The sequence below is a fragment of the Camellia sinensis genome, chromosome 13, assembly GCF_055761805.1.
Source record: "Camellia sinensis isolate YWXY chromosome 13, ASM5576180v1, whole genome shotgun sequence".
Classification (NCBI taxonomy): domain Eukaryota; kingdom Viridiplantae; phylum Streptophyta; class Magnoliopsida; order Ericales; family Theaceae; genus Camellia; species Camellia sinensis.
The window spans coordinates 25,325,679-25,350,380 of NC_138973.1; the positions used below are offsets into that span (position 1 = coordinate 25,325,679).

General features: G+C 38.9%; 1 protein-coding gene and 1 pseudogene across 2 annotated transcripts in view; one reads left to right on the top strand and one right to left on the bottom strand.

Moving 5' to 3' along the window:
- LOC114261451 (profilin-1-like) overlaps positions 1-24,702 on the bottom strand; it is a 251,880-nt pseudogene that overhangs the window by 117,761 nt on the left and 109,417 nt on the right. The gene's annotated exons all lie outside the window — the stretch shown is intronic.
- On the top strand, positions 721-9,780 carry LOC114261359 (uncharacterized). Its single transcript, XM_028201632.2, has 5 exons — positions 721-2,108; positions 2,267-2,335; positions 5,569-5,805; positions 5,915-5,980; positions 9,425-9,780. The coding sequence occupies exons 1-5, from the start codon at positions 839-841 to the stop codon at positions 9,463-9,465; spliced, it is 1,683 nt and encodes a 560-aa protein (XP_028057433.2). The 5' UTR covers positions 721-838; the 3' UTR covers positions 9,466-9,780.

Genomic DNA, 24,702 nt, shown 5'->3' on the forward strand with positions numbered 1-24,702 from the left:
TTCCGCATTTGTGAGCCCCCTATATAAATACTCTGATTGTGTGTGATTCTTGAAAGTTGGCCTTCGGTAATTACGGATTACTGGCCATCACGGCTCCAAACTACTAGGGGCGGTTTGGGGCCGTGACACTCATCTTCTTCTACTCGAATCCTATTTCTAAAATGCTACAACCAACCTCTATTGCCAATGCCAACTCTCTCATCCGCCACCTCCTCTGGTCACCTCTTTTCTTATCCGCCTACGATCATTTTCTGCCATGAACCACACATTCCCACAAGTCTCTCACCACGAATCATTCAATGTTGACTGTGGAGGTCTACGATGGAGGGGATGAGTTAGAAGTGGCGATGGTGATGGTGGTGGTGGAGGGTTGAATGTGGCGGCAATGATAGTAAAAGATGAGTGGATGAATGGAAAAAACAAATTAGACTTTGTTTAATATAGTTTTAGAATATGTTTTCAAAAATAAATAATACGGTGTAAAAAAAAACTTCTTATTTCAATATGGTTTAATCTTTTTAGTGGAAAAACAATTTAAAAATTTAAAAATAATTTTTTTGATATTTATTTTTATTAAATTAATTTATATTTTTCTCATAAAAATTTTAAAAAATTGATTCAAAAATTGAAACTAAACATACTCTTAAGACTTTAAAATTGAAAATAAGAGTAATATTGAAATATAAAAATATATATTGAGAATTTACATTTTTATAATATATATATTGAGAGAGTATTTATTAAGAATGTGTAGCTAAGGAAATTAGGGCGTGGAAATAGAATTATCCTCAATTTGCCTTCTATTAGAAGAACAAAATTTTGGGGCAACACAAAATTGATGGGGGTGGTGGTGACGACGATGATGGAGGAGGAGGAAGCACGCATGAAACGCCATGAGTTGATCGAGGAGGAACGCAAGAAGTTGTTGATCGAGGAGGTATTTTTGAGGCTTTCACCGCCGTCGGTGGCTCGATTCAAATCCATTTCCAAGTGGTGGCGACGATATCTGTCCGAACCACCGTTCGTGGATAGATATGAGGCTAGAAATCTCTCGGTTTTAGGGTTTTTCTACCAGACAAGCTACAACAAGTTCGTTTTCAGAGCGATCCCATCCAATCCCAATCCCAATCCCAATGATGAGAGTTCGAGTTCGAGTTCGATTTCGATTTCCACAGGCAATCTCCTACGAACCGGATTTAAAAGCTGTAGCGGAGCATCAGATAACACCCTGCTAGTCATTAACTCTTCCAATGGCCTACTCCTCCTCTACTCTTCAAGGCCTGCTCCTTGCTATGAGGTTTATAATCCTACTACCAGTGATAAAGTCTCTGTCCGATCAGCTTACAATTTCGAAACCTTTGCCACACGGTACATGGTATTTGGATTTGCTTTTGATCCTTATTCTACCCATCCCTGCTTCACAATCGTCGACATTGCAGATACTGGAGCTCGTAAGTTTCGGGTTTTTTCTTATTCTTCACTTTGCTCATATTGGAGGACAACCTATCACAGGGTCCCCTCCTATGTCAGGGACGACTATGCACTATCTGGTCGGTCCACCTTCTGTAAAGGGGCTTTGCATTGGTTGTTGGAACCTTCGGGTGTCGTCTCCTTTGATGTTCGCGCCAAAACCATTTCATTCTCCTTGATTAACATACCGGGCGATGAGAAATACTTAGATGACGATGGGTTGTGCATATGTGTTGAGATGATGAGGCATGCTGGGTTATATTCCAACGGTTATTGTAGTTGCCGTTATTTGGGGGTATCCGGAGACGACCTAATATACATTCGAGTTACGGGTCATTCTCAGTTGTCACTCTGGGCTCTCAACTGCGGTACATGGTCTCATACCAGTGTCATTAATGTTGGGAACTTACCCGAATCTCTCTTTTTGGGTTGCGTTTTAGAATTCCACAAAATGGAGACCCCTGTCCTATACCTGAGGGTGAAAAGGAGGATTTTTTCATATAGCCTCTTTGATGGTGTGCTTCAAGAGCTTTTTAGAATCACTAAAGAATATGGAGGAGGAGAGAATTGCCTTGGCTTTATCATTCCCTATCATCTGCCAAAAATTTCCTTGTCCATTCCCGGTATTACTCCCCAAGGTAACCTCAAACTCTGCAGTTTACGTGTGTATGTATATGTTCTCCCCATATAATATAACCCTGTTTCCTTGAGATAGTTTTTAGGTAACTCAAATTGCGATGGCATATGTTATGTTATAGTGGTGTATCTAAGATGAATATATTGTTCTTTCTGACAGATTTATCCTCGAATGAAGGTTTTGCTTCCCTGCTCAATGCTGTGAAGCAGTTGCAAGCCGATCCTTTAGGTAAAACAAGGCTGCACATGCACAGGATTATGGTTCTTATAAATTATAATTATTTGATAATTTAATTGAAATTATTTTAAGTGTATAAAATAATATTGAAAACAAAATTTCAATGAGTATTATTCAAAAGAAATTTTCTTACTTGATAATAGTTCAACCAGTGTACTTCTTATATAATTCGACACCTTGTGCAATGGCGTCTCTAGTGTTTGAATTGACATAAAGTTAGGTATCTTTTCTTTTGAGTTTTTTTTACTTGGGATTGTTAGTTTTCTGTAGAAGGTTGTTTTCGGCATGGCCTTCAGGTTGTTTCAACTGATGATTTGTTTATTATGTCATTTTCAACATGGGTGTCATTCTTTTTTATTTCTTCCATATTTAGATGGGCAATTGGTATTATCAAATATTAGTAATGAGCTGTTTTCTTCTCTCTCCCAATCCCTCCCTTTTGGAGAGATTCAAAAAATGGGTTTACAGAGAAAACTTTTTCTCTTCATTTCTTCCCATTTCTCTCCTCTTAAGTAGCCAAGAGAATTTCATTTCTCGTCAAACAACCCCATCCAAAAGGACTGTAAAATCCTATGAAGCACGGATACTTCAAATAGGGTGACGTATCCGTATCGTATCCGTATCGGATACCGATACTCCTTAGATACTTGCGGATATGTATCGGATACTTATTAAAAGTATCGGATACTTCTTAATTAATTTTTCATTAATTTTAGAGTATCGGATACTTAATTTTGAAGTATCGGATACTCCAAGTCATGTTTACTTGTTTTATGAAATTAGAATTGTAACATTTATTGCATAGTAATAGAATGTAATATAATTGCAAGTATAAATATAAGAATATTTTTTTAATACTTTGTTAAGTTCTTCGATAAGAAGAGCATAGTGAGTTAAATAATAGAATTTATCAAATTGATGTATCCTAATTATTTCTTGCATGTCCCCTATAACTACATAGAAACTAAGAATTAACAAAAGAATATAACAATGGTAAAATTAAATATCAATAAATAAATAAGCAAGTAAACTTGAATATAATATTTTTCACTAGTGTCAAAGGAAAAAGCATAGGGACAAGTTGTGAATTGTTCTATTATTGTAATATAAATATATTAAACTTGATACTGAAATGAAATATTTGCAAGACCTATAAAAAATTTAAAAAGTAAACAAGCTACTAGCTTAAATTAATACAAAATTCTTAAAGGATAGTATTGTGCATTATAAAATTACATTGTGATTTCTTAACATTCTTTAGCTTATGTGTAACTCACTATTAATAATTTTAAAAAATATATTTTCCACAAACGTATCCTAGCCGTACCCGTATCCTATTTTTTTAGGTTTTCTCGTATCGCCGTATCCGTATCGTGTCGTATCCGTATCTCGTATCCGTATCTATGCTTCCTAGGTAAAATCCATTTTTATTGTATTTTTTTAACAATATAAATATGTTCACACATAGAAAAACATTTTATATGTTACTTTTTAATATTGATAGTCACTAAGACTCTAGGATGGTCTTATATATTACCTTTTAATATTACCTTACATCAGCTTTTTTATTCAAATTGCATATTTCTTTCTTTTTTTTTCTTCGCCCTTTGCATTAAAAGAACAGATTAAAAAAAATAGATTCAACTCTAGACCCAAACTAGAGAGATAAACACACTTTCACATCTTCTTAACCCGAAATGGGAATGATTGTGTAAAGCATTTGTAGGGCCTCCCGTTGGTGTACTATATGTATAGGCATCTGCACCATTCCTTATAGAGATGAACTAGAGATAAACGTGCTTTCACATCTTCTTAACCTGAAATGGTTGGGAAGAGGAAAGGTTCTAGATTGCCGATGATATTATATTGGGTCATGTAAATGGATACCATTGGTGAATTTTAATTAGGGATTCTTTGTGAATTAAAGTCCAAATCCAAGTAGGAATTGACCTAGAGTATAGATGTAGCTATGTAATCATCTCTTGGGAGGAGTAACATGAAACTTAGAATTATGGGTGTATTCAATACTCCCAAATAAAAAAGGGAATTGATCTATGGTCGAAGTTTACTATTTCTATTTTTTTGGATGCAATCATGTGTTCTAAGTTCTAACATCTGTACATTTTTTGCTATTTATTGTTATTTTTGGTTTTGTAAATGCATGTGTAAAACTTCGGTTTCAATCCTTACACCCAATTTTGTTCAGCTCTATTTGCTATCCACTTTTTGGGGTCCAGTTCATCTTAAAATTTGAAAACTTATCTTTGGTTACTTTTGTTTGTAATTGATTTCACTATGTTTTTCTGATTCTAGATGCTTTCTTTTCGTTCCCAAGTTTTAAATTCTCATTCCATCTTTCAATGGAAAAACATTAAACTATGAGAAATGCTATGTACCCCAAATATTCTACCAAACCTCTCACCTAGGGTGGGACTCACACAAATCTACATGTATGTGGGTCCCATACCCATGTGAGAGGTTTGGTAGAATATTTGGAGTCTCTAGCACAACTCTTAAACTATTGTCTGTACTAGCCTTAAAAGTGTTTTGAAAATAGGTTAAAAAGTTAAAAAAAAGGATGGCTATATGTTAGCTATTTTTTCACTATTTTATATGGTAAGATATTATTCATATTTATTATTTTTTTAATGTATATATATATATTCCTCAAATTGTTACCAAGGATATAGTAATAATAATAATACAAACATCAAGAATATGAATATATATAATTTGTATACAAACTAAGTGACTACATTAACATTTATTAATTTAAAATAAAACATCTATAAAAATAATATTTAATTATCAAAATCCCACCACCATATTATTTTGATAAATTTTTTGTAAGATTATAGTTTTATAAGAATATCATTTTATTTTTTAAGTTCAATTTTATTCACTAGTAGATATATTGTTTGTTACAACAATTTGGATAAATGTTATTTATAGAAATGCCACAATAAGAAGTTTTGTACATGGGAGTATTGTGATTCAAATTGTCCTAAAGAAGTAATGATTTTTTTATAATTGAAATTATTTTAAGTATATACTTGTAGATATATTGTTTGTTACAACAATTTGGATAAATGTTATTTATAGAAATGCCACGTTAAGACGTATTGTGCATGAGAGTATTGTGAATACAATTGCCCTAAAGGCTTTCCACATCTGACAAATTTTATTTTATTTATTTATTTATTTTTTAAACTTCGTTGTTTTAGCTATAACTGAAGACACGTTTGATCACCCGAAAGCAAACATGTTCTTAGCTAGAGCAAAATCAATCGTTCGTTGTCTGAACGACGATGGCCTTATTCATCTCTCTAGTCAACTTGGGATTTGTCAAGTGGCTGCGAAATGTTTTCCTCATCTCCAGCATATCCAGTTCGATCCAACAGGAATTCCTGTATGGTCCTTCTACAATCTGCATGCCCCTTTAACATTCATCGGTCTTCGTGGTAAACACATTTTCTTTATTTGATTGTATTTAAATTTATATTTGACTTTTGAATTGTTGACTTATTTAACTTTCTAATGACAAGAAGTTTTTTTTTTTTTGCTCGTCAGATACAGTGGTCAAGTACAATGACTTCATACGGGTTGAAGGATGTCTATATGGATGCACGGCTAAACGTGAGGACTCTTCTAAAGTTTGCATTTTCTTTATGTTAGTGATACATTTTATTTTATTTTCTTGTTGCATTTATCACAGTCGTGTTGTTGTTAGCATTAGAAATTAATAATAAATAGATTTATGGAATTAAAATTGTTTGCAGTTTTATTGTTAATGGCAGTTGAAAATGCCACTTAAAGAAGAAAAAAGAAGTGTCTTTCCTAGGATGGCAAAAACTGTGACCCACCTGACCCTAATGTGACTCGTGTGGGGCCATTAATAGGATAGAGTCAAGTTTGGGTGAGCAAGGGTGAAGCTGTTCCGGTTTGGGGATGGGAGAGGGTAACCTTGAGCTGATTCTAAATTTCTAATTATGCAAATAACTCCCACTCTATTGCTTAGTTTCCGAAAATATCCCCAATTAGTATTCTAGTTTTTCTTCCCTTTGCGGATTAAAATACAGAAGTAATATATATGTATAATGGACGTCCACACATCAATTATAGTTAGCTTCCTGAGCCTCGGGCTGCTTTGGCCAAAACATGGTCCTGGTCCAATCTACTTGCCTAATCTCAATATAGCCCAAAACAGTACACAACCATAAAATATCCTAGATTATGGAATCAACTTCTCTGTTTGTTGATCTTCTTTAGATTAACTCCTGGACTAACACCTAGTACTCAGTCCAAATTTCAACTGCCCTGAAACCTTCCTGCATGCACCACTGTACAGCTGCTAAGCAAGCTCTGGCTTCTGCTACTAGCAGAGAGTATGTGAACAGAGACCTACATTGTTGATCCTCCTCTCTTCCCAAATAGTTTAAGCTTACCCAAGCCATCCCTGTTGCACATGAGTCTCACACCCAAGCTGCATCCACTGCAACAAGCTTTCTATTTTCATCTGCATTATAAAGAAGACGATGAGAATGTAAATAAAAGTCAGTGTAATCATCCTTCCACAGTCCATAGATAGGATACTGAATTTGTCTACACTCAAAGTCTGAATCCTTGGCCACGGATCAGGATGCCCCATAATTGCTTTACTAACTCTATTCTAATTCTTACGAGAACCAAGTCATTATCAAAACAAACCCATTTCCGATATAACCAAGTTGCCATAAGACAAGGCTTTTAATTGGGCTCCTTGCTAGTGGACGGTGGGATTGGTCCTCCAGATTAGTCGGTCCATTGGGCCAGATATTGAGTTAAATAATAATAAAAATAATTGCATCACTATCTGGTGCCAGCCATAGCCAACTTCTAAACCATTCCTCAAAAGTTTACAGCCTGACCTTGCTCAAAGTCTAAACCCAGCACTAATCCCTTCCATACCCACTTGAAATGGGTGCATTCAAAACAATCCATCATTTCCCCCCTCCTTCCACATCTAGGACAATTCTCATTCTTTTCCAAGCCTCTATTACTAAGAATAGATTAAACAGGTATAGTGCAGTGAAGGAGTTTCCAGAGAAAGAGGGCCCATTTTGGAACCCCCACAAAATTTTCTAGATGTCACTTTGATTTGGAATAGAGTACGAACCAGGGGTTCCTCCAAGTCCTAGACTCGCAATCTATGAGGTGTGAGACATGTTAGATTGAATTAATTTTCCCTTTGGCCATTCTGCAGTACGGATTCTGCAAGATTGGGATCCATTGTTCCTGTTCTGCCCTATTCCCACAACCCATCTTTGATCCCTTTTGGCAGTTCCTTTCCCCACAGAATCCTATGCTAGCCTAAAGTATAACCTGATTTCGGTTTAAGCTCTAGAAAGTTTTTATTACACAATACTTAGCAGAAAACACTTTACCAAAGACGAACAAAGTTGGATATGAAATAATTCGCGACACATGTTTGGCAAGAAGAGCTTGATTGAAGAACCCATAATCCTGAACACCAAATACAAGTTGTATTATACAACCCTCTACCCTCTTTAATATCCCACAATGACATGGTTACTACACTCCTTACTTGTGAAATGAAATATTTAGGAGCTGTGAAAGCTGACAACAGATACTTAGGAATGGCTGAGAGGACATGTTTGATCAACACACATCTACACGCAAAAGACCTAAGAAGCATGGATGCAGACACGTGACGTGACGTGACATGACATGGATACGACACATCGACACGTCAATTTTCAAAACATATAGGACACGACACGTAGGAAAGATATACAAAATGTATTATATATTTATTACATGTCATACATGAATACACCATTGAAAGATGATAAAAAGATGCGATATAATACTAATTGCTATAAATGTGTATTAATTTTATTTTGTTATTGTATGTATCCGAAGTTAATTAATTCAAAATTATAATTAGTTTTACGTGTGTCTAATTGATTGACATATGTGTTTAAGTGATACACACATGTCCTCCAAGTTGCCGAAGAGCATTTGGGTTTAATTTTTTTTTTTTTATAAAAAAAAATAGGGCACATTTTGATGTGTTGGACACTTGTTGGGGAGTGTCCTCCGAGATGGACACGACATGGACACGACACGGACTTGCCAAAGTTTCTATTTAATTCTTTGCAAAAAGGAGAGGGGCTGTGATGGTGAAAAGTTTGAATGTCTGATTGTTATTTTGCAATTTTTGTGGATGAGGTTGTTTATGGAGTGAGTCTTAATTTCCCAGAACAAAGACATTCATTGCTGACATATTTTGTTAAGGCAGGGTAAATGCCTTTCCTTTACCATCACACTTAAGAGGCAATCTCGTGCTAGATATTTGGTTTATGGTTAATAAACTGAACAGTTGCAATAGAAACATTTCTTTTGGGTATATCCAAACAGTTCACATTGTAGGGCTTGACAGGTAAATCATCCATGTAAATGTCAGGACATTGGAAATAACATGATTGGTTCGCATTTGCCATAAAAAAAAAAATGAGCAGCAGATATAATTTTGAGAATAAATTGCTTATTTTTTAAGTGACAAATATGATTTGATCGTGATTATTAATACCTGATCAATATGTTTTGTTTTTTGGTATGAAATGATTTTCTCGACAAGTCCTATAAGACCACAATTACGAGTTTGAGAACATGAGCTTTAGCTTGATTTATGTTCGTTTTAGAATTTATTATTATTATTATTATTATTATTATTATTATTATTATTATTATTTAAATTGATATATGTTATAGATGACTTGAAGATTCATGTACTTGTTATTTTTACCTCCTTTTTTTTTATTATTATATATATTTATTATGTACAGTGGCATTAATTAATAAATGGGAAAATTAATAATCAGTCCTCTGGGAGAAGTTTATAGTTAGTGGGGATCTTAACAAAAGATGCTTTCAAGTTGAGGTCCTTAGGTTTTTAAAATTTAAGACATTTAAATATATATATATATATATATATTCCGTGCGTTTGTAGTCTTTTGTGGGTAATTTGCCCTCAGCTATATTGCTTTGTGGGACTCTGATATATTTTGCTTCGACCAGGTGTGATGGGAGGTCATTCAGCGAGTACACCACCAGAGTGAGGAGTTGCTCGCCTTCTGATCAGCAGAAGTTGAAGCTGTTGCCATTGGAGCTTCTTGGGGGAATTGAAAGCATCTCCAGTGCTCTGCCCTAGATGTGGAAATTTCTGGCTTATTTATGTTCTTTTGTTCTTCCCTCTCAACAACATTCCTTTTATTTATTTATTTATTTATTTATTTATTTATTTAAAGAATGAATTCCAATAACCAACTCGAAAAATTAGCTTTTATATTGCAGTAAAAAGAATGTTTTCTTGTGTTGCAGCAGTGCTATTACTCAAAAAAGCATAAAAAAATAGAGCCTCCTTTTCCATTCAATTTTTCCCTAGTCCAGGCCATATGTGGTATTGCCACAAAAAGATCTAGGTCATCCAGTTATGTGGGTTTTTACATTTGTGCCACAATAAATTGAGGATTCCGTTACTGAGCCTTCACTGAAATCAACAAAAGAGGATGATAAAATTTCTAGAACCTTCCCCCTCCCCTGTTTATTTTTTCTAACCGAAGTGGGGTGTTGGTGCTATGAAGTCCGAGGTGTGTTGACTCCAATCTATTTTGATGATTCAAGTAGTTCATATTATAAAATTTATCGAGTAGTAGCTTATAATAAGATCATATGATTTTATATAAACGATTTGAATTATCAAAATATATTTGGAATAAATCATGAGCGTGTCTTTTTGTGACAGTATCCAACCTATATCCGGCTTATTCCGGCTCTTATTAGATTTGAGCGAACAAACGTCTTTATTTGTTTATTTATTTAAGATCGTGGATATAATCATATGTTAACTGTTTATTTGGTAATATTTATTTTTATAATTTTTTATTTACATTTATAGAATTCTTAAAAATTGTAAATAAAAATTCATTCGGTTTTTATTTTTTTTTTAAAATTTTTTTAAATTTGAAAAAGTTAATTACAAAAATGTAGACACAAAATTCTTGCATTCTCAATTATCCTTAAATGGGTGTATACAAGAGATAGTAGGGGTGATCATAGATCCGTTTGGGTTGCCTAACTCGACTGAATTGGTTCAATTCGATTAATTTTAGGTGGACACGTGTCTTTTAACGGATGAATGTGGATGAAATATTTTAAAATTCGCTGATAAGATTCGGATGGCGGATCAACTATTTTGCACCTACATAAACTTGATCCGCTTGTAGATGAAGTCAAAAAAAGGAAAGAAAAAAAGAAAAAGAAAAGAAATCACTAACAAGTAACAACATAGAATAGAAATAATAAAATATATATTTTTGTTAAAATAGAAAACAACATCTTAAAAATATACATGTGAGGTGCCATGGTCTATTATAGACATAATACATATTTTTTTAAATTACTAATTATTGAAGATTGTAAAAGTTATGAATTATAATTTAAAAAAATGTCCAAACCACTAAACTGATTTTATCCATCTGTCAACCGACACGGCTCATTCAATTTGCATCCACCAAAACCGGTGGATGGATGCAGATTAATTTTTTTTAATCTGTCTAATTTTGGACAGATAACGGATGGAATGCCACCGGATCCAACCCTATCCGCGATCACCCTAAGAGAAAGTCATGATTTTTTTGGTAATTTTTTTTATTTATTTATTAGATGGGTTATGATAAAAATTAGTTATATCAATTTGTGAGAAATCTATTTATTTTTTAGAAAACAGAAACTGCATTAACTTATCAACAATTAGCAGCCAGTGTTCAAGGCTACTTTTGCCCCCGAATGAATAAAATTAGAGAACCTTTTAGATTATCTAAATAAGTATATATATTTTTTTATTTTTCGTAAAAAATGTGTAAAGTGGTATCGTCGTCATTTAGCAATTGACTTTTTTAGTTAACTTGTTATCTATTTTAGTTTGAGATTAGAAAGTTCATTTTGATTGACTTTTTTAATTTTTGTAAAATAAAAAGTGAAATAATTATAGTTAAAATGTGACATTTTATTTTATTAATTTTTAGCCTATTTTATAATTTAGTGACTAATTTAGCCCCAACCAAAATTGCCAAACCAAAAAAGTGATGTGACCAAATAAAATAAAAATAAAAATAAAAAGATAAAGTTAAAATAAGGGAGTCCAAACAACCCCTTAGTTAGTTCAAAAAAAAAAAAAAAAAAAATCCCTTAGTTGTGGTTTTGTTTTCTATTACACTCTTTCTTTCTCTCTTTAACAAACAGTTAGGACTCGTTTGTTTTCAGAAGTAAAATGGAGGGGATTGATAGCGAGAGAATTAAGTAAAATTGTATTTTTTTTTTTATAATAGTTGTTAGTGTGGGAATTGTTAAATTATTACCCTATAAAAGAAATATAAAATATTAAAACAAATGAAACTATGATTTTTACTTAACAAAAAATACAAAAACATTAAACATCAATGTTCAAAAAAAAAAAAAAAAAAAACTAGTAATCTGGAGGACTAACTTCTAATGCCAACTCTCCTACCTCCGTCTCAATCCCCTCACCAACTTCCATTCTAATCTAGAGGCCCATCTCAATCCCCTCTCCATCTCCCAAAACAAACACAACATTAGTGGGTCCACCTCCATCTCAAACCCAATTTCTCCTCTATCTCCCAAAACAAACGGGGCCTTAGGGTTTTGTATTCTCTCTCTCACTCCTCCGGCAACGGTGATCTCCAATGGCCGTTCTCTCCGTCAGCTCTGACCACGATTCCGGCTAGGTGAGCCTCTCTCTCGTTCTCTCTTTTTCTCTCTCTCTCTCTAGCACATAGTAATTGTTTCTCTAAGATGAAGCTATGGGTAATCTTTACTTTCCCTCTTGTGTTCTCTTCACGATTTCTAGTTTTGAATTCCCAAAACCTGACATGCAATTCGAACGATCTCAAGGCACTTGAATGAATGAGGGTAAAAGTAAACTGGTTATTGTAGGAATTGATGCTTCAATTATAGAATGAATATATTCTTTGAGTCTTGATTGGGTTCATCGAAATTTAGTTGTAGTGATTCTATTTCCTTATTTTTGATTTTTGATTTTTTTTTCCTCTTTCAAAACCAGTAGCACATTTTTTTTTTTTTTGAGTTGTATTATATTTTTTTTCTTCAATTACTAATTGTGGGGACATAATTTTTGAATGACAACACGTGGCTGAGATTACACCGAAGTGCCAGCCGAGGTGCCACGTGTGCTGATCATGACGCCAAGATAATCTCGGCTAGGCCGAGGTTATCTGCAAGAATACCGAAATCCGGGATAAGCGGATAAGGGACGAGAGTCCTAGAAATTGAGAGGACTTCAGTTTGGGTAAAGATAAGACTCTTAGAGAGTTTATCCCAATCCTACTGGGAGTCCAAGATTAGCAGTAATCCTAAGTCCGTTGAAGCTAGGCTTCTATTGGGATTAGGTCAGTGTTGGCTATAAAAGAGAGGCACCCTCATGGGTCTAAGGTATGCTTTTTATGTTCTGAATAGTGAGTTAAACACTTTTACTATCTTTGAGAGATAACTGACTTGATCGTCGGAGTGCCCCCGAGTGGACGAACCACAGCCTGAATCTCTTCTTTCTGTTGCAGGTCGTTCGAGCTTAACCTATTCTGCCAGTGTTCTCCAGTTGAGTACCACAGTAGCACTGTGGTCGGAAATTGACACACACAATTTGGCGCCATCTGTGGGAAAGAAAGGAGAATAGATGGCCAACGACAGACAAAAAGAGAAGGTTGGGGACAACACCCCTATTGGGAATGGGAGACCAATTGACCTTGACGTTGAAGAAGACAACTGCAACAAAGAGACTTGTGATAAGAATCATGGAGAAAAGGATGTCGGCCAGGAGGGCGAAACGTCAAAAAAATCAGACCGAAGCAGGTACTACAACGAGGACAACCTCCAGGTATGAAAGGATAGATGCCTACGGAAGGACGAAGAGATGAAGGAGATGGCGAACAAATTGGCGAACCTGTAAACGGTCGTCAATTTCATGATGCAAAACAATGTCATACAGCCACCGTTCCCGCTGCAAGACACGCCGGTTCCAGCGGCTAAGAGCAATGCCCAGAAGGGAGGGCAGAAAACAGTCCATGTAGCTCCCCAGCACACCAGGACCAAGGAGCACTCTCACCGGCCTTCAAAGGAGGTCGGACGAAGAGAGTCAATGAAGGGAGATTCACGAAGGACGCATCGTGGCAAAGAAGCAGACCCCAAAGAACATTGGCATGTTCAGGAGAAGGAGCTCTGTTTCAACGCAACTAATGGAGAGAAGTCCAAGAGGACTCACAATGACACCGGAAGCAGCGCACCAAAAAGGCTGAAATCCGGAGATAGCCGAGCTCCTGGACAGACCAAGGAGGATTTGAGAGATTACCTCCAGAGGAAGCAACAAAATGTTGAGGTAACCTCCCCAGTCAAGTCGAGAATGTCGTTCTCGGTAGAGTTGGACAAATTTGAGGCCCCGAAGAGGTTCAGTATGTCGAGGTTCCAGATATACGATGGTAAGTCAGACCCCAACTTTCACGTCGGTTTGTACCTGAACTCGATGGCATTGTACACTGGGAACGAGCCGTTGCTTTGCAAGGTGCTCCCCTCATCCTTCGGGGAAATAGCATCGGACTGGTTTCACAAGTTGCCGAAAGGAACTGTGAAAACCTGGAAAGGCCTGGCCGTGATGTTTATGGCTAGGTTCGTGACAAACAAACTACAACCATTGAGGGTAGACGCCCTGATGGCTCTAAAAATTGGCGAGGACGAAAGCCTGAGGGCCTATGCCAAAAGGTATTATGAGGTATTCAACCGAATACCAGAATGCAACCAAGAGGTGGCTGTCATATTAAGAATGGCCTAAAAGATGATTGCCTACTCCGAAAATCACTGGCAAAGACATTGCCAAAAAGCATGGAGGAACTTATGGCCAGGATATAAAAGTATGTCAGGGCCGAGGAGGACACGCTGGGGACAAAAGCGTCGAAACCAGAGAAGAAAAGCGGCTTGCCAAAGCGAGGCCGAGGTGATGGTGGATACAACAAACCAGAGATAGGGTTGAGAGCTGCACAGGCAGTCACAACAATATTCCGAATCCCAGTTCACAGAGTCTTAGAGAAGATCCAAAACCAGCCATATTCCAGAGCACCAGCAAGGGTTCCAGGAGAATTTATGGGAAGAAGCCTCGGCAAGCACTGTCCTTACCATAATGAGGCTGGTCATCTAACTCAGGGGTGCAGAGCCTTGAAAACACATCTGGAAGACTTGGTAAGGCAAGGCCAATTAAGAGACCTTATAGACGAGGCCAGGACAAGGGAACAACAAGCAAGACTGCCTCAAGCACCGGCAGCACCGCCTCCCCCACCAGCACCACAATCGTAGGCAGGCAGACCTCGAGTGATCAATGTGATTCACTCGAAAGTCAATGAGAACGAAATACGTGGGGAGACTCAGAAGGTAAAGCACTTGCAGCATGTGTATCAGGTCGGGAAGAAGAGACCTAGGACAGATGAGAGCCAGGGACCAGTGGTGTCCTTTACTGAGGAAGACCTGGAGATGGTACATCGTCCACACAATGATGCCTTGGTAATATCCCTCCAGATTGGAGAGTGTCAAGTGAAACGCATCTTAGTTGACCAAGGCAGCTCTTGTGACATCATATATGTCAAGTGTTACAAGGAGCTTGGCCTTCACCAAGACGACCTGGAGCAATCCAATGGCCCAATGGTTGGGTTCAATGGAACGCTGACATGGCCCCTAGGAGCAGCAAGCTTAGAGGTGCAAGCTGGCACCAAGAGGGTGAAGACAGAGTTCACCATAATTGACATCCCATCCCCTTGTAATGCTATTCTGGGAAGACCATGGCTACATGCAATGGGGGTTGTTCCCTTGACAAGCACCAGTTGCTGCGATTCCCAATAGAGCATGGGATATAATAGGTTGGAGGGGATCAAGTGCAAGCAAAGAATTGTTTCATGGCAGCAATAAAATCTACCTGTAACATACGAAAAGCAAAACTAGCAGAGATTGAGGATGAAGACATGGAAGTCTTGGAGGACGTCAGCAAAGAGCCAGCCAAGAAGAGTGAGAAAGCCCTGAAGAAAGTCCTTGTCCATCAAGGGGACGAAGAACGCTTCTTCCTTCTCGGCTCGGGCTTGGCCGAGGAAGAAGAAAAAGAACTAGAGGCGTTCTTGAGAGCAAACATTGAGGTGTTTGCCTAGACGCCTTACGAGATGCCTGGCATTGACCCCGAGGTCACTTGCCACAGACTAAATGTGGACAGGTCGGCCAAACCTGTAATCCAATGAGCCAGAAGGTCGACGTTGATGCACGTTGAGACAGTAGAAGAAGAAGTGGACAGACTTCTGGAGGCCAGAGCCATTCGAGAGGTAAGTTACCCGAAATGGTTATCAAATACGGTTGTCGTGAAGAAAAAGAATAGGAAGTGAAGGGTCTGTATAGACTTCACTAGCCTGAACAAGGCTTGCCCCGACGATAGCTTCCCATTACCCAAGATTGACCAACTGGTGAATGCCATTTTAGGGCATGGAAGGATGAGCTTCCTGGATGCTTACAGGGGGTACCATTAGATAGCTATGTACCCACCAGATGAGGAAAAGACTGCATTTAGCACCCCAAAAGGGCTGTATTGCTACAGAGTAATGCCTTTTGGGTTGAAAAATGCAGGAGCAACTTACCAGAGATTGGTAACCAGGATGTTCAGACATCTAATTGGCAAAATAGTAGAAGTATACATAGATGACATGGTCGTGAAGACTAAGGAACCTGAGGATCATCTAGAAGACTTGAAGACGGTTTTTGACATCGTTAGAACATATCGGCTCCGACTCAATGCATCGAAGTGTGCATTTGGAGTTGGGTTTGGTAAATTCTTAGGATATTTGGTTACTAGAAGGGGCATTGAAGCTAGCCCGGATCAGATTAAAGCCATTTTAGAACTGAAGAGCCCAACATCGGCAAAACAAGTACAGATGTTGACCGGAAAGGCTGCAACCCTTAATAGGTTCATAAGCAGAAGCTCTGACAAGTGTAAACCTTTCTTTAGCTTAGTGAAGAAAGCCACAAACTTCTTATGGACTGAAGAATGCGAAGTCGCCTTGGCCGATTTGAAGAAGTATTTAACCACGGCTCCAGTTCTCTCAAATCCAGTACTTGAAGAGGAGTTGTTCTTATACTTGGCAGTGGTGATCCAAGAAGAAAAGGGAGAGCAAAGGGTAGTTTACTACGTAAGTAAAACCCTAGCAGATGTAGAGACCAGATACCTACCCTTGGAAAAGTTAACACTGGCTTTAGTAATGGCTTCCAAGAAGCTGAATCATTACTTTTAAGCCCACAAAATTGTGGTGTTAACTGAGCATCCTTTGAAGTCCCTATTGCAGCAGGGAGATCTGATAGGTAGAATAGCCAGGTGGGCAGTGGCCTTGGGCCAATATGACTTGGAGTTCAGACCCAGAACAGTAATCAAAGGCCAAGTTTTGGCCGCCTTTGTGGCCGAGTTCACACCAGGTGCTATCACACATCGGGCTTCACTGAGCCGAGACGTGCGATGCCTGGATGAGCAAGGAAAAACCCAGCTGGGGACGGCTGAACAGAGGAAAGAAGAGAAACTCAGGCCCTGTAGTATTTATATCAGAGACTCCTTCCAACTGTTTGATGGGAGTTCAAACCGACAAGGAGCAGGGGCAGGAGTAGTACTAGTATCGCCAGATGAGCAGATACTGGAACAATCCATTCGTTTGGGGTTTAAGGCCTCAAACAATGAAGCAGAATATGAAGCACTAATCGCAGGGTTAAAGCTGGCAGCAGCCATGGAAGCCAACGAGGTAATAGTCTTTTGTGACTCCCAACTTATAGTAAACCAGGCAACAGGCGAATATGCAGCCCGAGATGAAAAGATGTCGGCCTATGCAAAGGAAGTGGGCAGACTGGTAGCCTTATTTCAAAATTGCTGACTACTTCAGGTAAGTCGAGATAACAATAGCCATGCCGATGCTCTGGCCAACTTGGCTAGTGCAATGAAGCTTGGAGAGGCAAGAACAATAATGGTTGACTACTTGTCAGGTCTAAGCATAGAACCACTGAACACAGAGCGTGAAACAATGTTTGTGGAGATGGGACTACTTGTCAGGTCCAAGCATAGAACCACTGAACACAGAGCGTGAAACAATTTTTGTAGAGATGGGACCAAGTTGGATGGATGCAATAATAGTATTCCTTAGAGATGGGAAGCTGCCAGATGACCAAAAAAAAAGCGCACAAGATCAGACTGAAGTCGGCAAGATTCAGTTTGACCGCAGAATGACATCTTTACAGAAGATCTTTTACTGGACCCCTTCTGAGGTGTATGCATCCTGCACAGGTTGAAGACTTTCTGTATGAGATACATGAAGGAAAATGTGGAAGCCATACTGGGGGCAGGTCACTTGCTCATAGGGCCATTACTCAGGGGTACTGGTGGCCCTACATATAGAAAGATGCCGAAGCCTATGTCAAGAAGTGTGAGAAGCGCCAGAGGTTTGCACCTTTAATACATCAACTAGCAGCAAACTTGAACCTGGTGTCCAGCCCTTGGCCATTTGCCCAATGGGGTATGGATCTTGTTGGAAAACTGGCTCAAGCAACTAGACAAAGGAAATACCTACTGACAACAACATATTACTTCACCAAGTGGGTAGAAGTTGAACCCCTTGCCAAGATTCGGGACGTTGATGTGAAGAACTTCATATGAAAGAACATCATCACCAGGTTTGGAATCCCAAGAACAATAATAGCTGATAATGGCACACAGTTTGATAGTAAGCTAATCAAGAGCTTCTGTGCAAAGTTCAAAATCAAGAATTATTTTTCCACCCCAAGTTTTTCTCAAAGCAATGGATAAGTAGAAGCATCAAACAAAGTTATCTTGGATGGGATTAAGAAGAGGCTGCAAGCAACAAAGGGAAAGTGGGTGGATGAATTGCCCAGTGTACTCTTGGCATATCGGACTATGCTGAGAAGATCAACTGGGGAATCCTTATTTGTCATGGCTTACGGCACAGAAGGAGTCATTCCTCTGGAGGTCGGCACCCCAGGGATCAGAACCTAGGGAGTAGAGAATGGAACTAATGATGTATTTATAGCCCGAGATCTGGATCTGCTAGAAGAAAGAAGGGAGAAAGCAGCAATTCAGCTGGGGCCATACCAGCAGCTGCTTTCCAAGGCTTATAATAAGAAGGTGAACCCGCGAGAGTTCCAAGTTGGTGACCTCGTCCTGAGAAAGGTCGTCGGCAACAAGAAAGATCCCAGAGAGGGCAAGCTTGGCCCGAATTAGAAAGGACGCTATAGAATCATCTCGGTCTTAGGCAATGTGGTATATCAGCTTGAAAATAACGAAGGCAAAGAGTTGCCAAGACCCTGAAATACTTGCAATTTGAAGTTTTTTTATCATTAGATTTTCTTGTTCTTTGTTATTAGCCAAAGTAATAATAAAGTTTTAGCTTGATTCTTTACAATTGTAAAGTATGACTGGTCAGTAACTTAACGATGTTTCTAATTGAAACATGACGAATAACTTAGACTTATTAGATGACAGAGTTCCTACTTGCATATAATAGAGTTGAGCTAAGTTGAATTAACCTGGATATGCCATGTTGGTAGAGACAAACACAAATTGGAATTACGTACCTATTAGTCAGATTAACAAAGAGTCCAAGGTCGGTAACCTTAGCTAGTCTTTGTTTGAACCTGACCTCAGCAATAGAGCTACATACTTAATGAGAATCCCAGTGGAACTTAAGTTCACATTAGGGGGCAGAGGGTTGGAGAATGATGCTTGGGAGCTGGAATTTACAAGCTAAGATTAGTTTAACACTTGTTGAAATTTAAATTTACAAGGTGAAGTCAAACCGAGGTCGTGTTTAACACTTGTTGAAATTTAAATTTACAAGTTGAAGTTAAACAGAGGACGTGTTTAACATTTGTTGAAATTTAAATTTACAAGTTGAAGTTAAATCGATGTCGTGTTTAACACTTGTTGAAATTTAAATTTACAAGTTGAAGTTAAACCGAGAACGTGTTTAACACTTGTTGAAATTTAAATTTACAAGTTGAAGTTAAACCGAGAACGTGTTTAACACTTGTTGAAATTTAAATTTATAAGTTGAAGTTAAACTGAGGACATGTTTAACACTTGTTGAAATTTAAATTTACAAGTTGAAGTTAATCCAAGGTTATGTTTAACACTTGTTGAAATTTTATGAAAAATTTTGTCACACCCTCGAAATAATAACATTAAACCCATCAATATAAACATGCATTTATATATAAAAGATTCACATTCTTTAATTCATCAGAGTATTTCCCTACATGAGTATTACATGTTAACAACAAAAGCAAATGCCCTACGGGCTTACAGCTTTCCAAGTTATCACTTGGTTACAAAAGAGAGTACTAACTCAATTACACATTAAGCCCTAGGCTTGAATTTACATGTAATATATCAAAAGGGAATAAGACAACAAAAGTCCGTCCGCCTCTAGCCTCCCAAGCTATGTCCTTGGAGGTGGCATGCTACCTATACTTGAAAATGATGTTCCCATATAGGATGAGCCACAGCCCAGCAGAAGTATACTAAACCAATTATGAACCATGACTAAAAGATTAGCAATTGATAGATGTCCAACATTGATACGTCCACATGTATCACATCACAATTTCATAACATACAAGTCTATGTCACTTTTCATTCTCCACCTTTATTTAATAGATAAGCATATTAGCTATATCAACACATCAACAGATAAACATATTACACATCAACAGATAAGCATATTAGCTGTATCCATACTTCACTAGACAAGCATATGAGCTGTATCTACACTTCTCAAAGATAAGCCTATGAGCTGTATCTTCACTTCTCTAGACAAGCATATGAGCTGTATCTACGGAGTTCATCCCCCATTTCCTCCCAACACTATCCGATTTAGAGGTTCATCCCCCATCTTCCCCTAAACCGCGGAGTACATCCCCCATCTCCTCCTCTACACACAATGCATATAAACACAAAGGTTCTATACACAATCAATCAATACATAAAATTAATGTATTCTATCCACCGTCATACTCTGTGACTCATTCGATCGATTAGCTTTAGTTCGCCTAATCATCATGCATTGTCTACAACAATCAAGACTATCCTCCACCGATAGCCTAAAGCAGTTATTTCTAAACAGAAAATAAACGCACAAAAATGGATATTAAATCAACATTTCAATTAGGTGAGCGATAAGTGATCCAACTACACCCTGTAATCCCTTCCCTTTTCAATTTCCACATTCTCAATTCAATCCCTCATTTCCAACAATTAATTATACAAATTAACCAATCAATGTAATTAGGGCATTTTCCATAATTAACATTTCAACCCCTACAGTTCCTTTTTCATCAATGTTTCAACATTAATTTCATTCCTTCATGCCAAACATGCATTTAGGTTTCATATAAATAAAACCCCAACTTTTGTAAAATTACACAAAGGCCCAAACTCTCTCAAAATTACCCAACAACCCCCAACCTATCGAAATGCAAAAATTTAAAGACAAAGCTCATAAAGAGGAGTAGGATATCCCTACCTCAAAGTTAGAGCTCAGATGGAGAAGAGACCAAAACCAAAGTGCTCCAAAAACCAAGATTGTCAGATCAAAACGACGCCCTCGACGATCAACACAACTTTTACAAAGGCCGAAGAGAAGGAGGACACTCTAACTAGATCAAACCCTAGAGAGAAGGGAGTTTCTAGAGAGAGAGGCTCTCAAAAATGGGTTTTAGAAAAAGTAGGAGAGAGAAAGAAAAGTGAAAAGTGATTTAAAATCACCCAGCGGATAACTCATATATGCATGACCCGCTCGAGTGTAGAATAGAGCGCTCGAGCGTAAAGCACAAACATCTGGTCCCGCTCGAGCACATAGATGACCGCTCGAGCGCCAAGAAACAAAAGAAAAATACATCCGCTCGAGCGTGAAAAGCCAGTCCGCTCGAGCGCAGATTTTCGTCTCCCAGAACTCTTCAGGAAAAGAACTACCCGCTCGAGCGCCAACAATCTCGCTCGAGCGCGACCTGCTCGAGCGTAGAAAACACACCTGCAGAAGTTTTGCAGGGTCACGAAATACTGGAAGTGTGTAAACCCCGCTCGAGTGCAAGAAGACCCGCTCGAGCGGACCGCCTAAAAACTGGGCAACAAGAAATTGAAACAAAGGCTAACCAACCTGTAACAACCCTGCCCAAAAACATCCTAAAACTCAATCAAGCGGAATTAAAGGACGACAATAAGATAGATACAACTACCAACTTCACGGAACCGAATCCGGAATACAACAGAACAGTAAAGGGACAACCGGGATCGCTATAAATTTACAAGTTGAAGGAATCCGAGGTTATGATTAAAAGAAGATTGGTTTTAACACTTGTGAAATTTTTAAAATTTACAAGTTTAAGCCAAGGTTGTATTGAAAGAAGTACCTATGTACTTACCGAAATAAACCGTTAGTGGGCTTTAACCGAGGTATTCCACCCCAAGGAGGCTGCACAGTTAAGGTGTATTTTGAAGACACCCAAATTATTGTAAGTATAAAATCATACAAGACAGTAAAAGGAAGACAAACATGCAAGCATTCAAAAGAGGAAGTTATATTTACATTCAAAGAAAGGGCACTTCGGCTTACGAAAGGATTACTTTTGTGAGTCACAAAAAGAAGGCGCATTGGCCAGATTAAAAGCTTACATTGTTTCAAAAGAAAGAAAAAGTTCAAGTAAAAGAAACTAGACTATTCGACGTCGTCAGCTGGTTGAGTTTGGGGCTCAGAGGACACTTGGGAACTTTTCTCGGTGGCCTTCTCAGCTGCGAGCTCGGCATCAATCTCCTTGAGAGTTTGGTCAAGGCTCTTGTCGACGATAAGCGCGTCCGATGTTGTCTTCTCAGGAGTGGCATCTTTGGAGACCTCACCCTCCTCATCTTGAGACAAATCTACGACTTGCTCGTTTAGAGTTGGGGATTTGGCCCCAGTAGCCTCCTTCTTCTTCCTGTCCAAAGCTTCCTCCTCGGACTCAGAATCATCTTCAGATTGGCTTGGAGTAGGGGGGAATGACAAGGGGAGGTCGTCGGCATTCTTGAGGGGGGAGTCCTCAGGGACGTCTAACTTTTTTAAGGTGGCCATCCAACCAAGGGTAAAACCCTTGTTGCAGGCCTGCTTCACTTGTTTCTTATAGTCCTCCTTGACATCGGCCGCCCCCTCGGCGTACGCTCTTTCGTCAGCGGCCTTGATCTCAGCATCTTTTGTGGCCAAGGCATCCTAGAGTTCTTTTTGGACCTCGGCCATCTTTTCTTCGGCCTCTTTCTTTTTGGCCATAAGGACCTTGGCAATGGCCTTGGCAACATCAGCCTTTTCCTCGGCCTCATCTTTTGCTTTTAGGGCTTCCTCGACCTGATCTGAAAAAGTCTTCATCTTGGCCTCAGCCTTCTTAATGGCCCTTTGCAAACTAGGAACCTCCCTCATCTTGTTAGCCAACTCCTTCATTATTTCAAAAGCTTGCATAGAAAAGGAGTGGGCGTGCTGGATCGCCTGAAAGAAAATGGATAGGACAAAAGTTAGTAGAAATTCTATAAGTATGGAAAAATAGAGAAGGAAAAATACCAAGTGTAAGGAACTTACTTGAACGGAATGCTGCAGTATCAAAGCGAAGTTTTCATACTCACTTATCTCGGCGTTACGGTTGAGATCCTTGGGAAGGAGCAAAGCTGTAGAGAAGGCAACGCCGACTTCAAGATTAGTTGCACTATCGCCAACTCTGACTGGCTTATCCTTGACAGTGATCGGGGGAGCCCAGGGATCGTCTGATTTCAGGGGCCTTGAGGTTGTTGCCGATTCAGACCTCGGCCTCTTCGACCGAGTTGATTGGGATGGTTCGGCCTCGGCGGGCCTCTTCTCGGCAGTGGAGGGGGTCTTCTCATTCTCAGCCAATTTCGAAATAGGCAAGGTGTCCTCAGTGTCAATCTGAGTCACCGTTGCCTTGGGCTGACCTTCTTCAGTCTTTTGGGCTTTGGTTTTGGTTGAGGTTGGGATTGTGCTGGTTGAGCATTAACGGTGTCAGCGATGTTGGCTAGAAGATCTTCTACGACTACTTTCTTGCGATCCATCTCGGTGGCAATTGCAGTTCGACGTCGGTGTTGAGATGGTGGGATCAGCTGTGGAGTATAGGTAGATGATTGTTCTGTTGGATCAGAGGTTGACCCCTGATCTTGCCGAGATTATGAGGTTGCTGGTGGAGTTGTTGCTGATGGAGGAGACTTGCTTTTCTTCTTCTTCAAGGCGTTAGGAAACATCGACTTGTAGGTCAGGATTAAGTTGAGCAACAAAGGAGCTTTTTGCTGCTGAACTGGTAAATCCAATAGCTTCTTCAAGTCCTTGCTGGGGAAGAAGGACTTACGAAAGTCTTTTGGCGGCTGTGCAAGAGCTGCACGAAAGAACACAGACGTTAGAACATACAGAAGGAACAAAGTATTAAAGACTAGAAAAATAAGTGAGTGTAACACTTGGTTCTTACCATTACCCTCTACGAATACTGTTCGGCTGAGGAGGTAGAGGTGAAGATCATCATCTGGAGCAAACTCCCAGTTGCCCGAGACAATGAAGTAATCATCCCTGGCTCCCTTGTTGGAGTTTGGGAGGTCGGTAACTAGTTTGTATTTTGTGGACCTCGGTTTGAGGTAGTAGATGTAGCCTTTTCCTAACTTAAGGACACACATTGTATAGTAGTACTGGATGTCGGCAAGGGTAATCCTAGCGTTCTCTTTTTTGGCTAAAGCTATTATGCCATTGATAACTCGGTAAGGGTTGATGGCGAGCTACATTGGGTTCAATTTGTAGTAATAGAGGACTTCTTGGAAAAGGGTGTCTAGTGGAAACCTAAGTTCACATTCTGTGAAGGCAATGACAGGGAAAGGCATGAGGTTTCCATCAGGCATAATGGAGTCATTTTTACCAGCCAACCTTAGGTGAACGTCGGTCGGGATGTCAAATTCTTGCCTAAAGTATTCTAACTTAGTTAGGGTGTCTACCCTATGCCTCCACATACCCATGATGTCGGCTTGGGGAAAGGTACTGAATTTCAGAAGGGTGTGTTTTGTAAAGGTTGGAGGGATCTCGGCAAAACCCAGGAAAATGATGGGGCAAGAAGTTTTGAGGATCTAAGTGAAGTTCGTTTAAGTTCTTCCTAAAATTCGTGAGTTTTACAACAAAACCCAA

Excerpts from the sequence above, each read along its gene's own strand:
- LOC114261359 (XM_028201632.2), top strand. The coding sequence starts at position 839 with ATGGGGGTGGTGGTGACGACGATGATGGAGGAGGAGGAAGCACGCATG. Across the intron at positions 2,109-2,266 it reads TCCCGGTATTACTCCCCAAG|ATTTATCCTCGAATGAAGGT; the intron begins GTAACCTCAAAC and ends TCTTTCTGACAG. Across the intron at positions 2,336-5,568 it reads GTTGCAAGCCGATCCTTTAG|CTATAACTGAAGACACGTTT; the intron begins GTAAAACAAGGC and ends TCGTTGTTTTAG.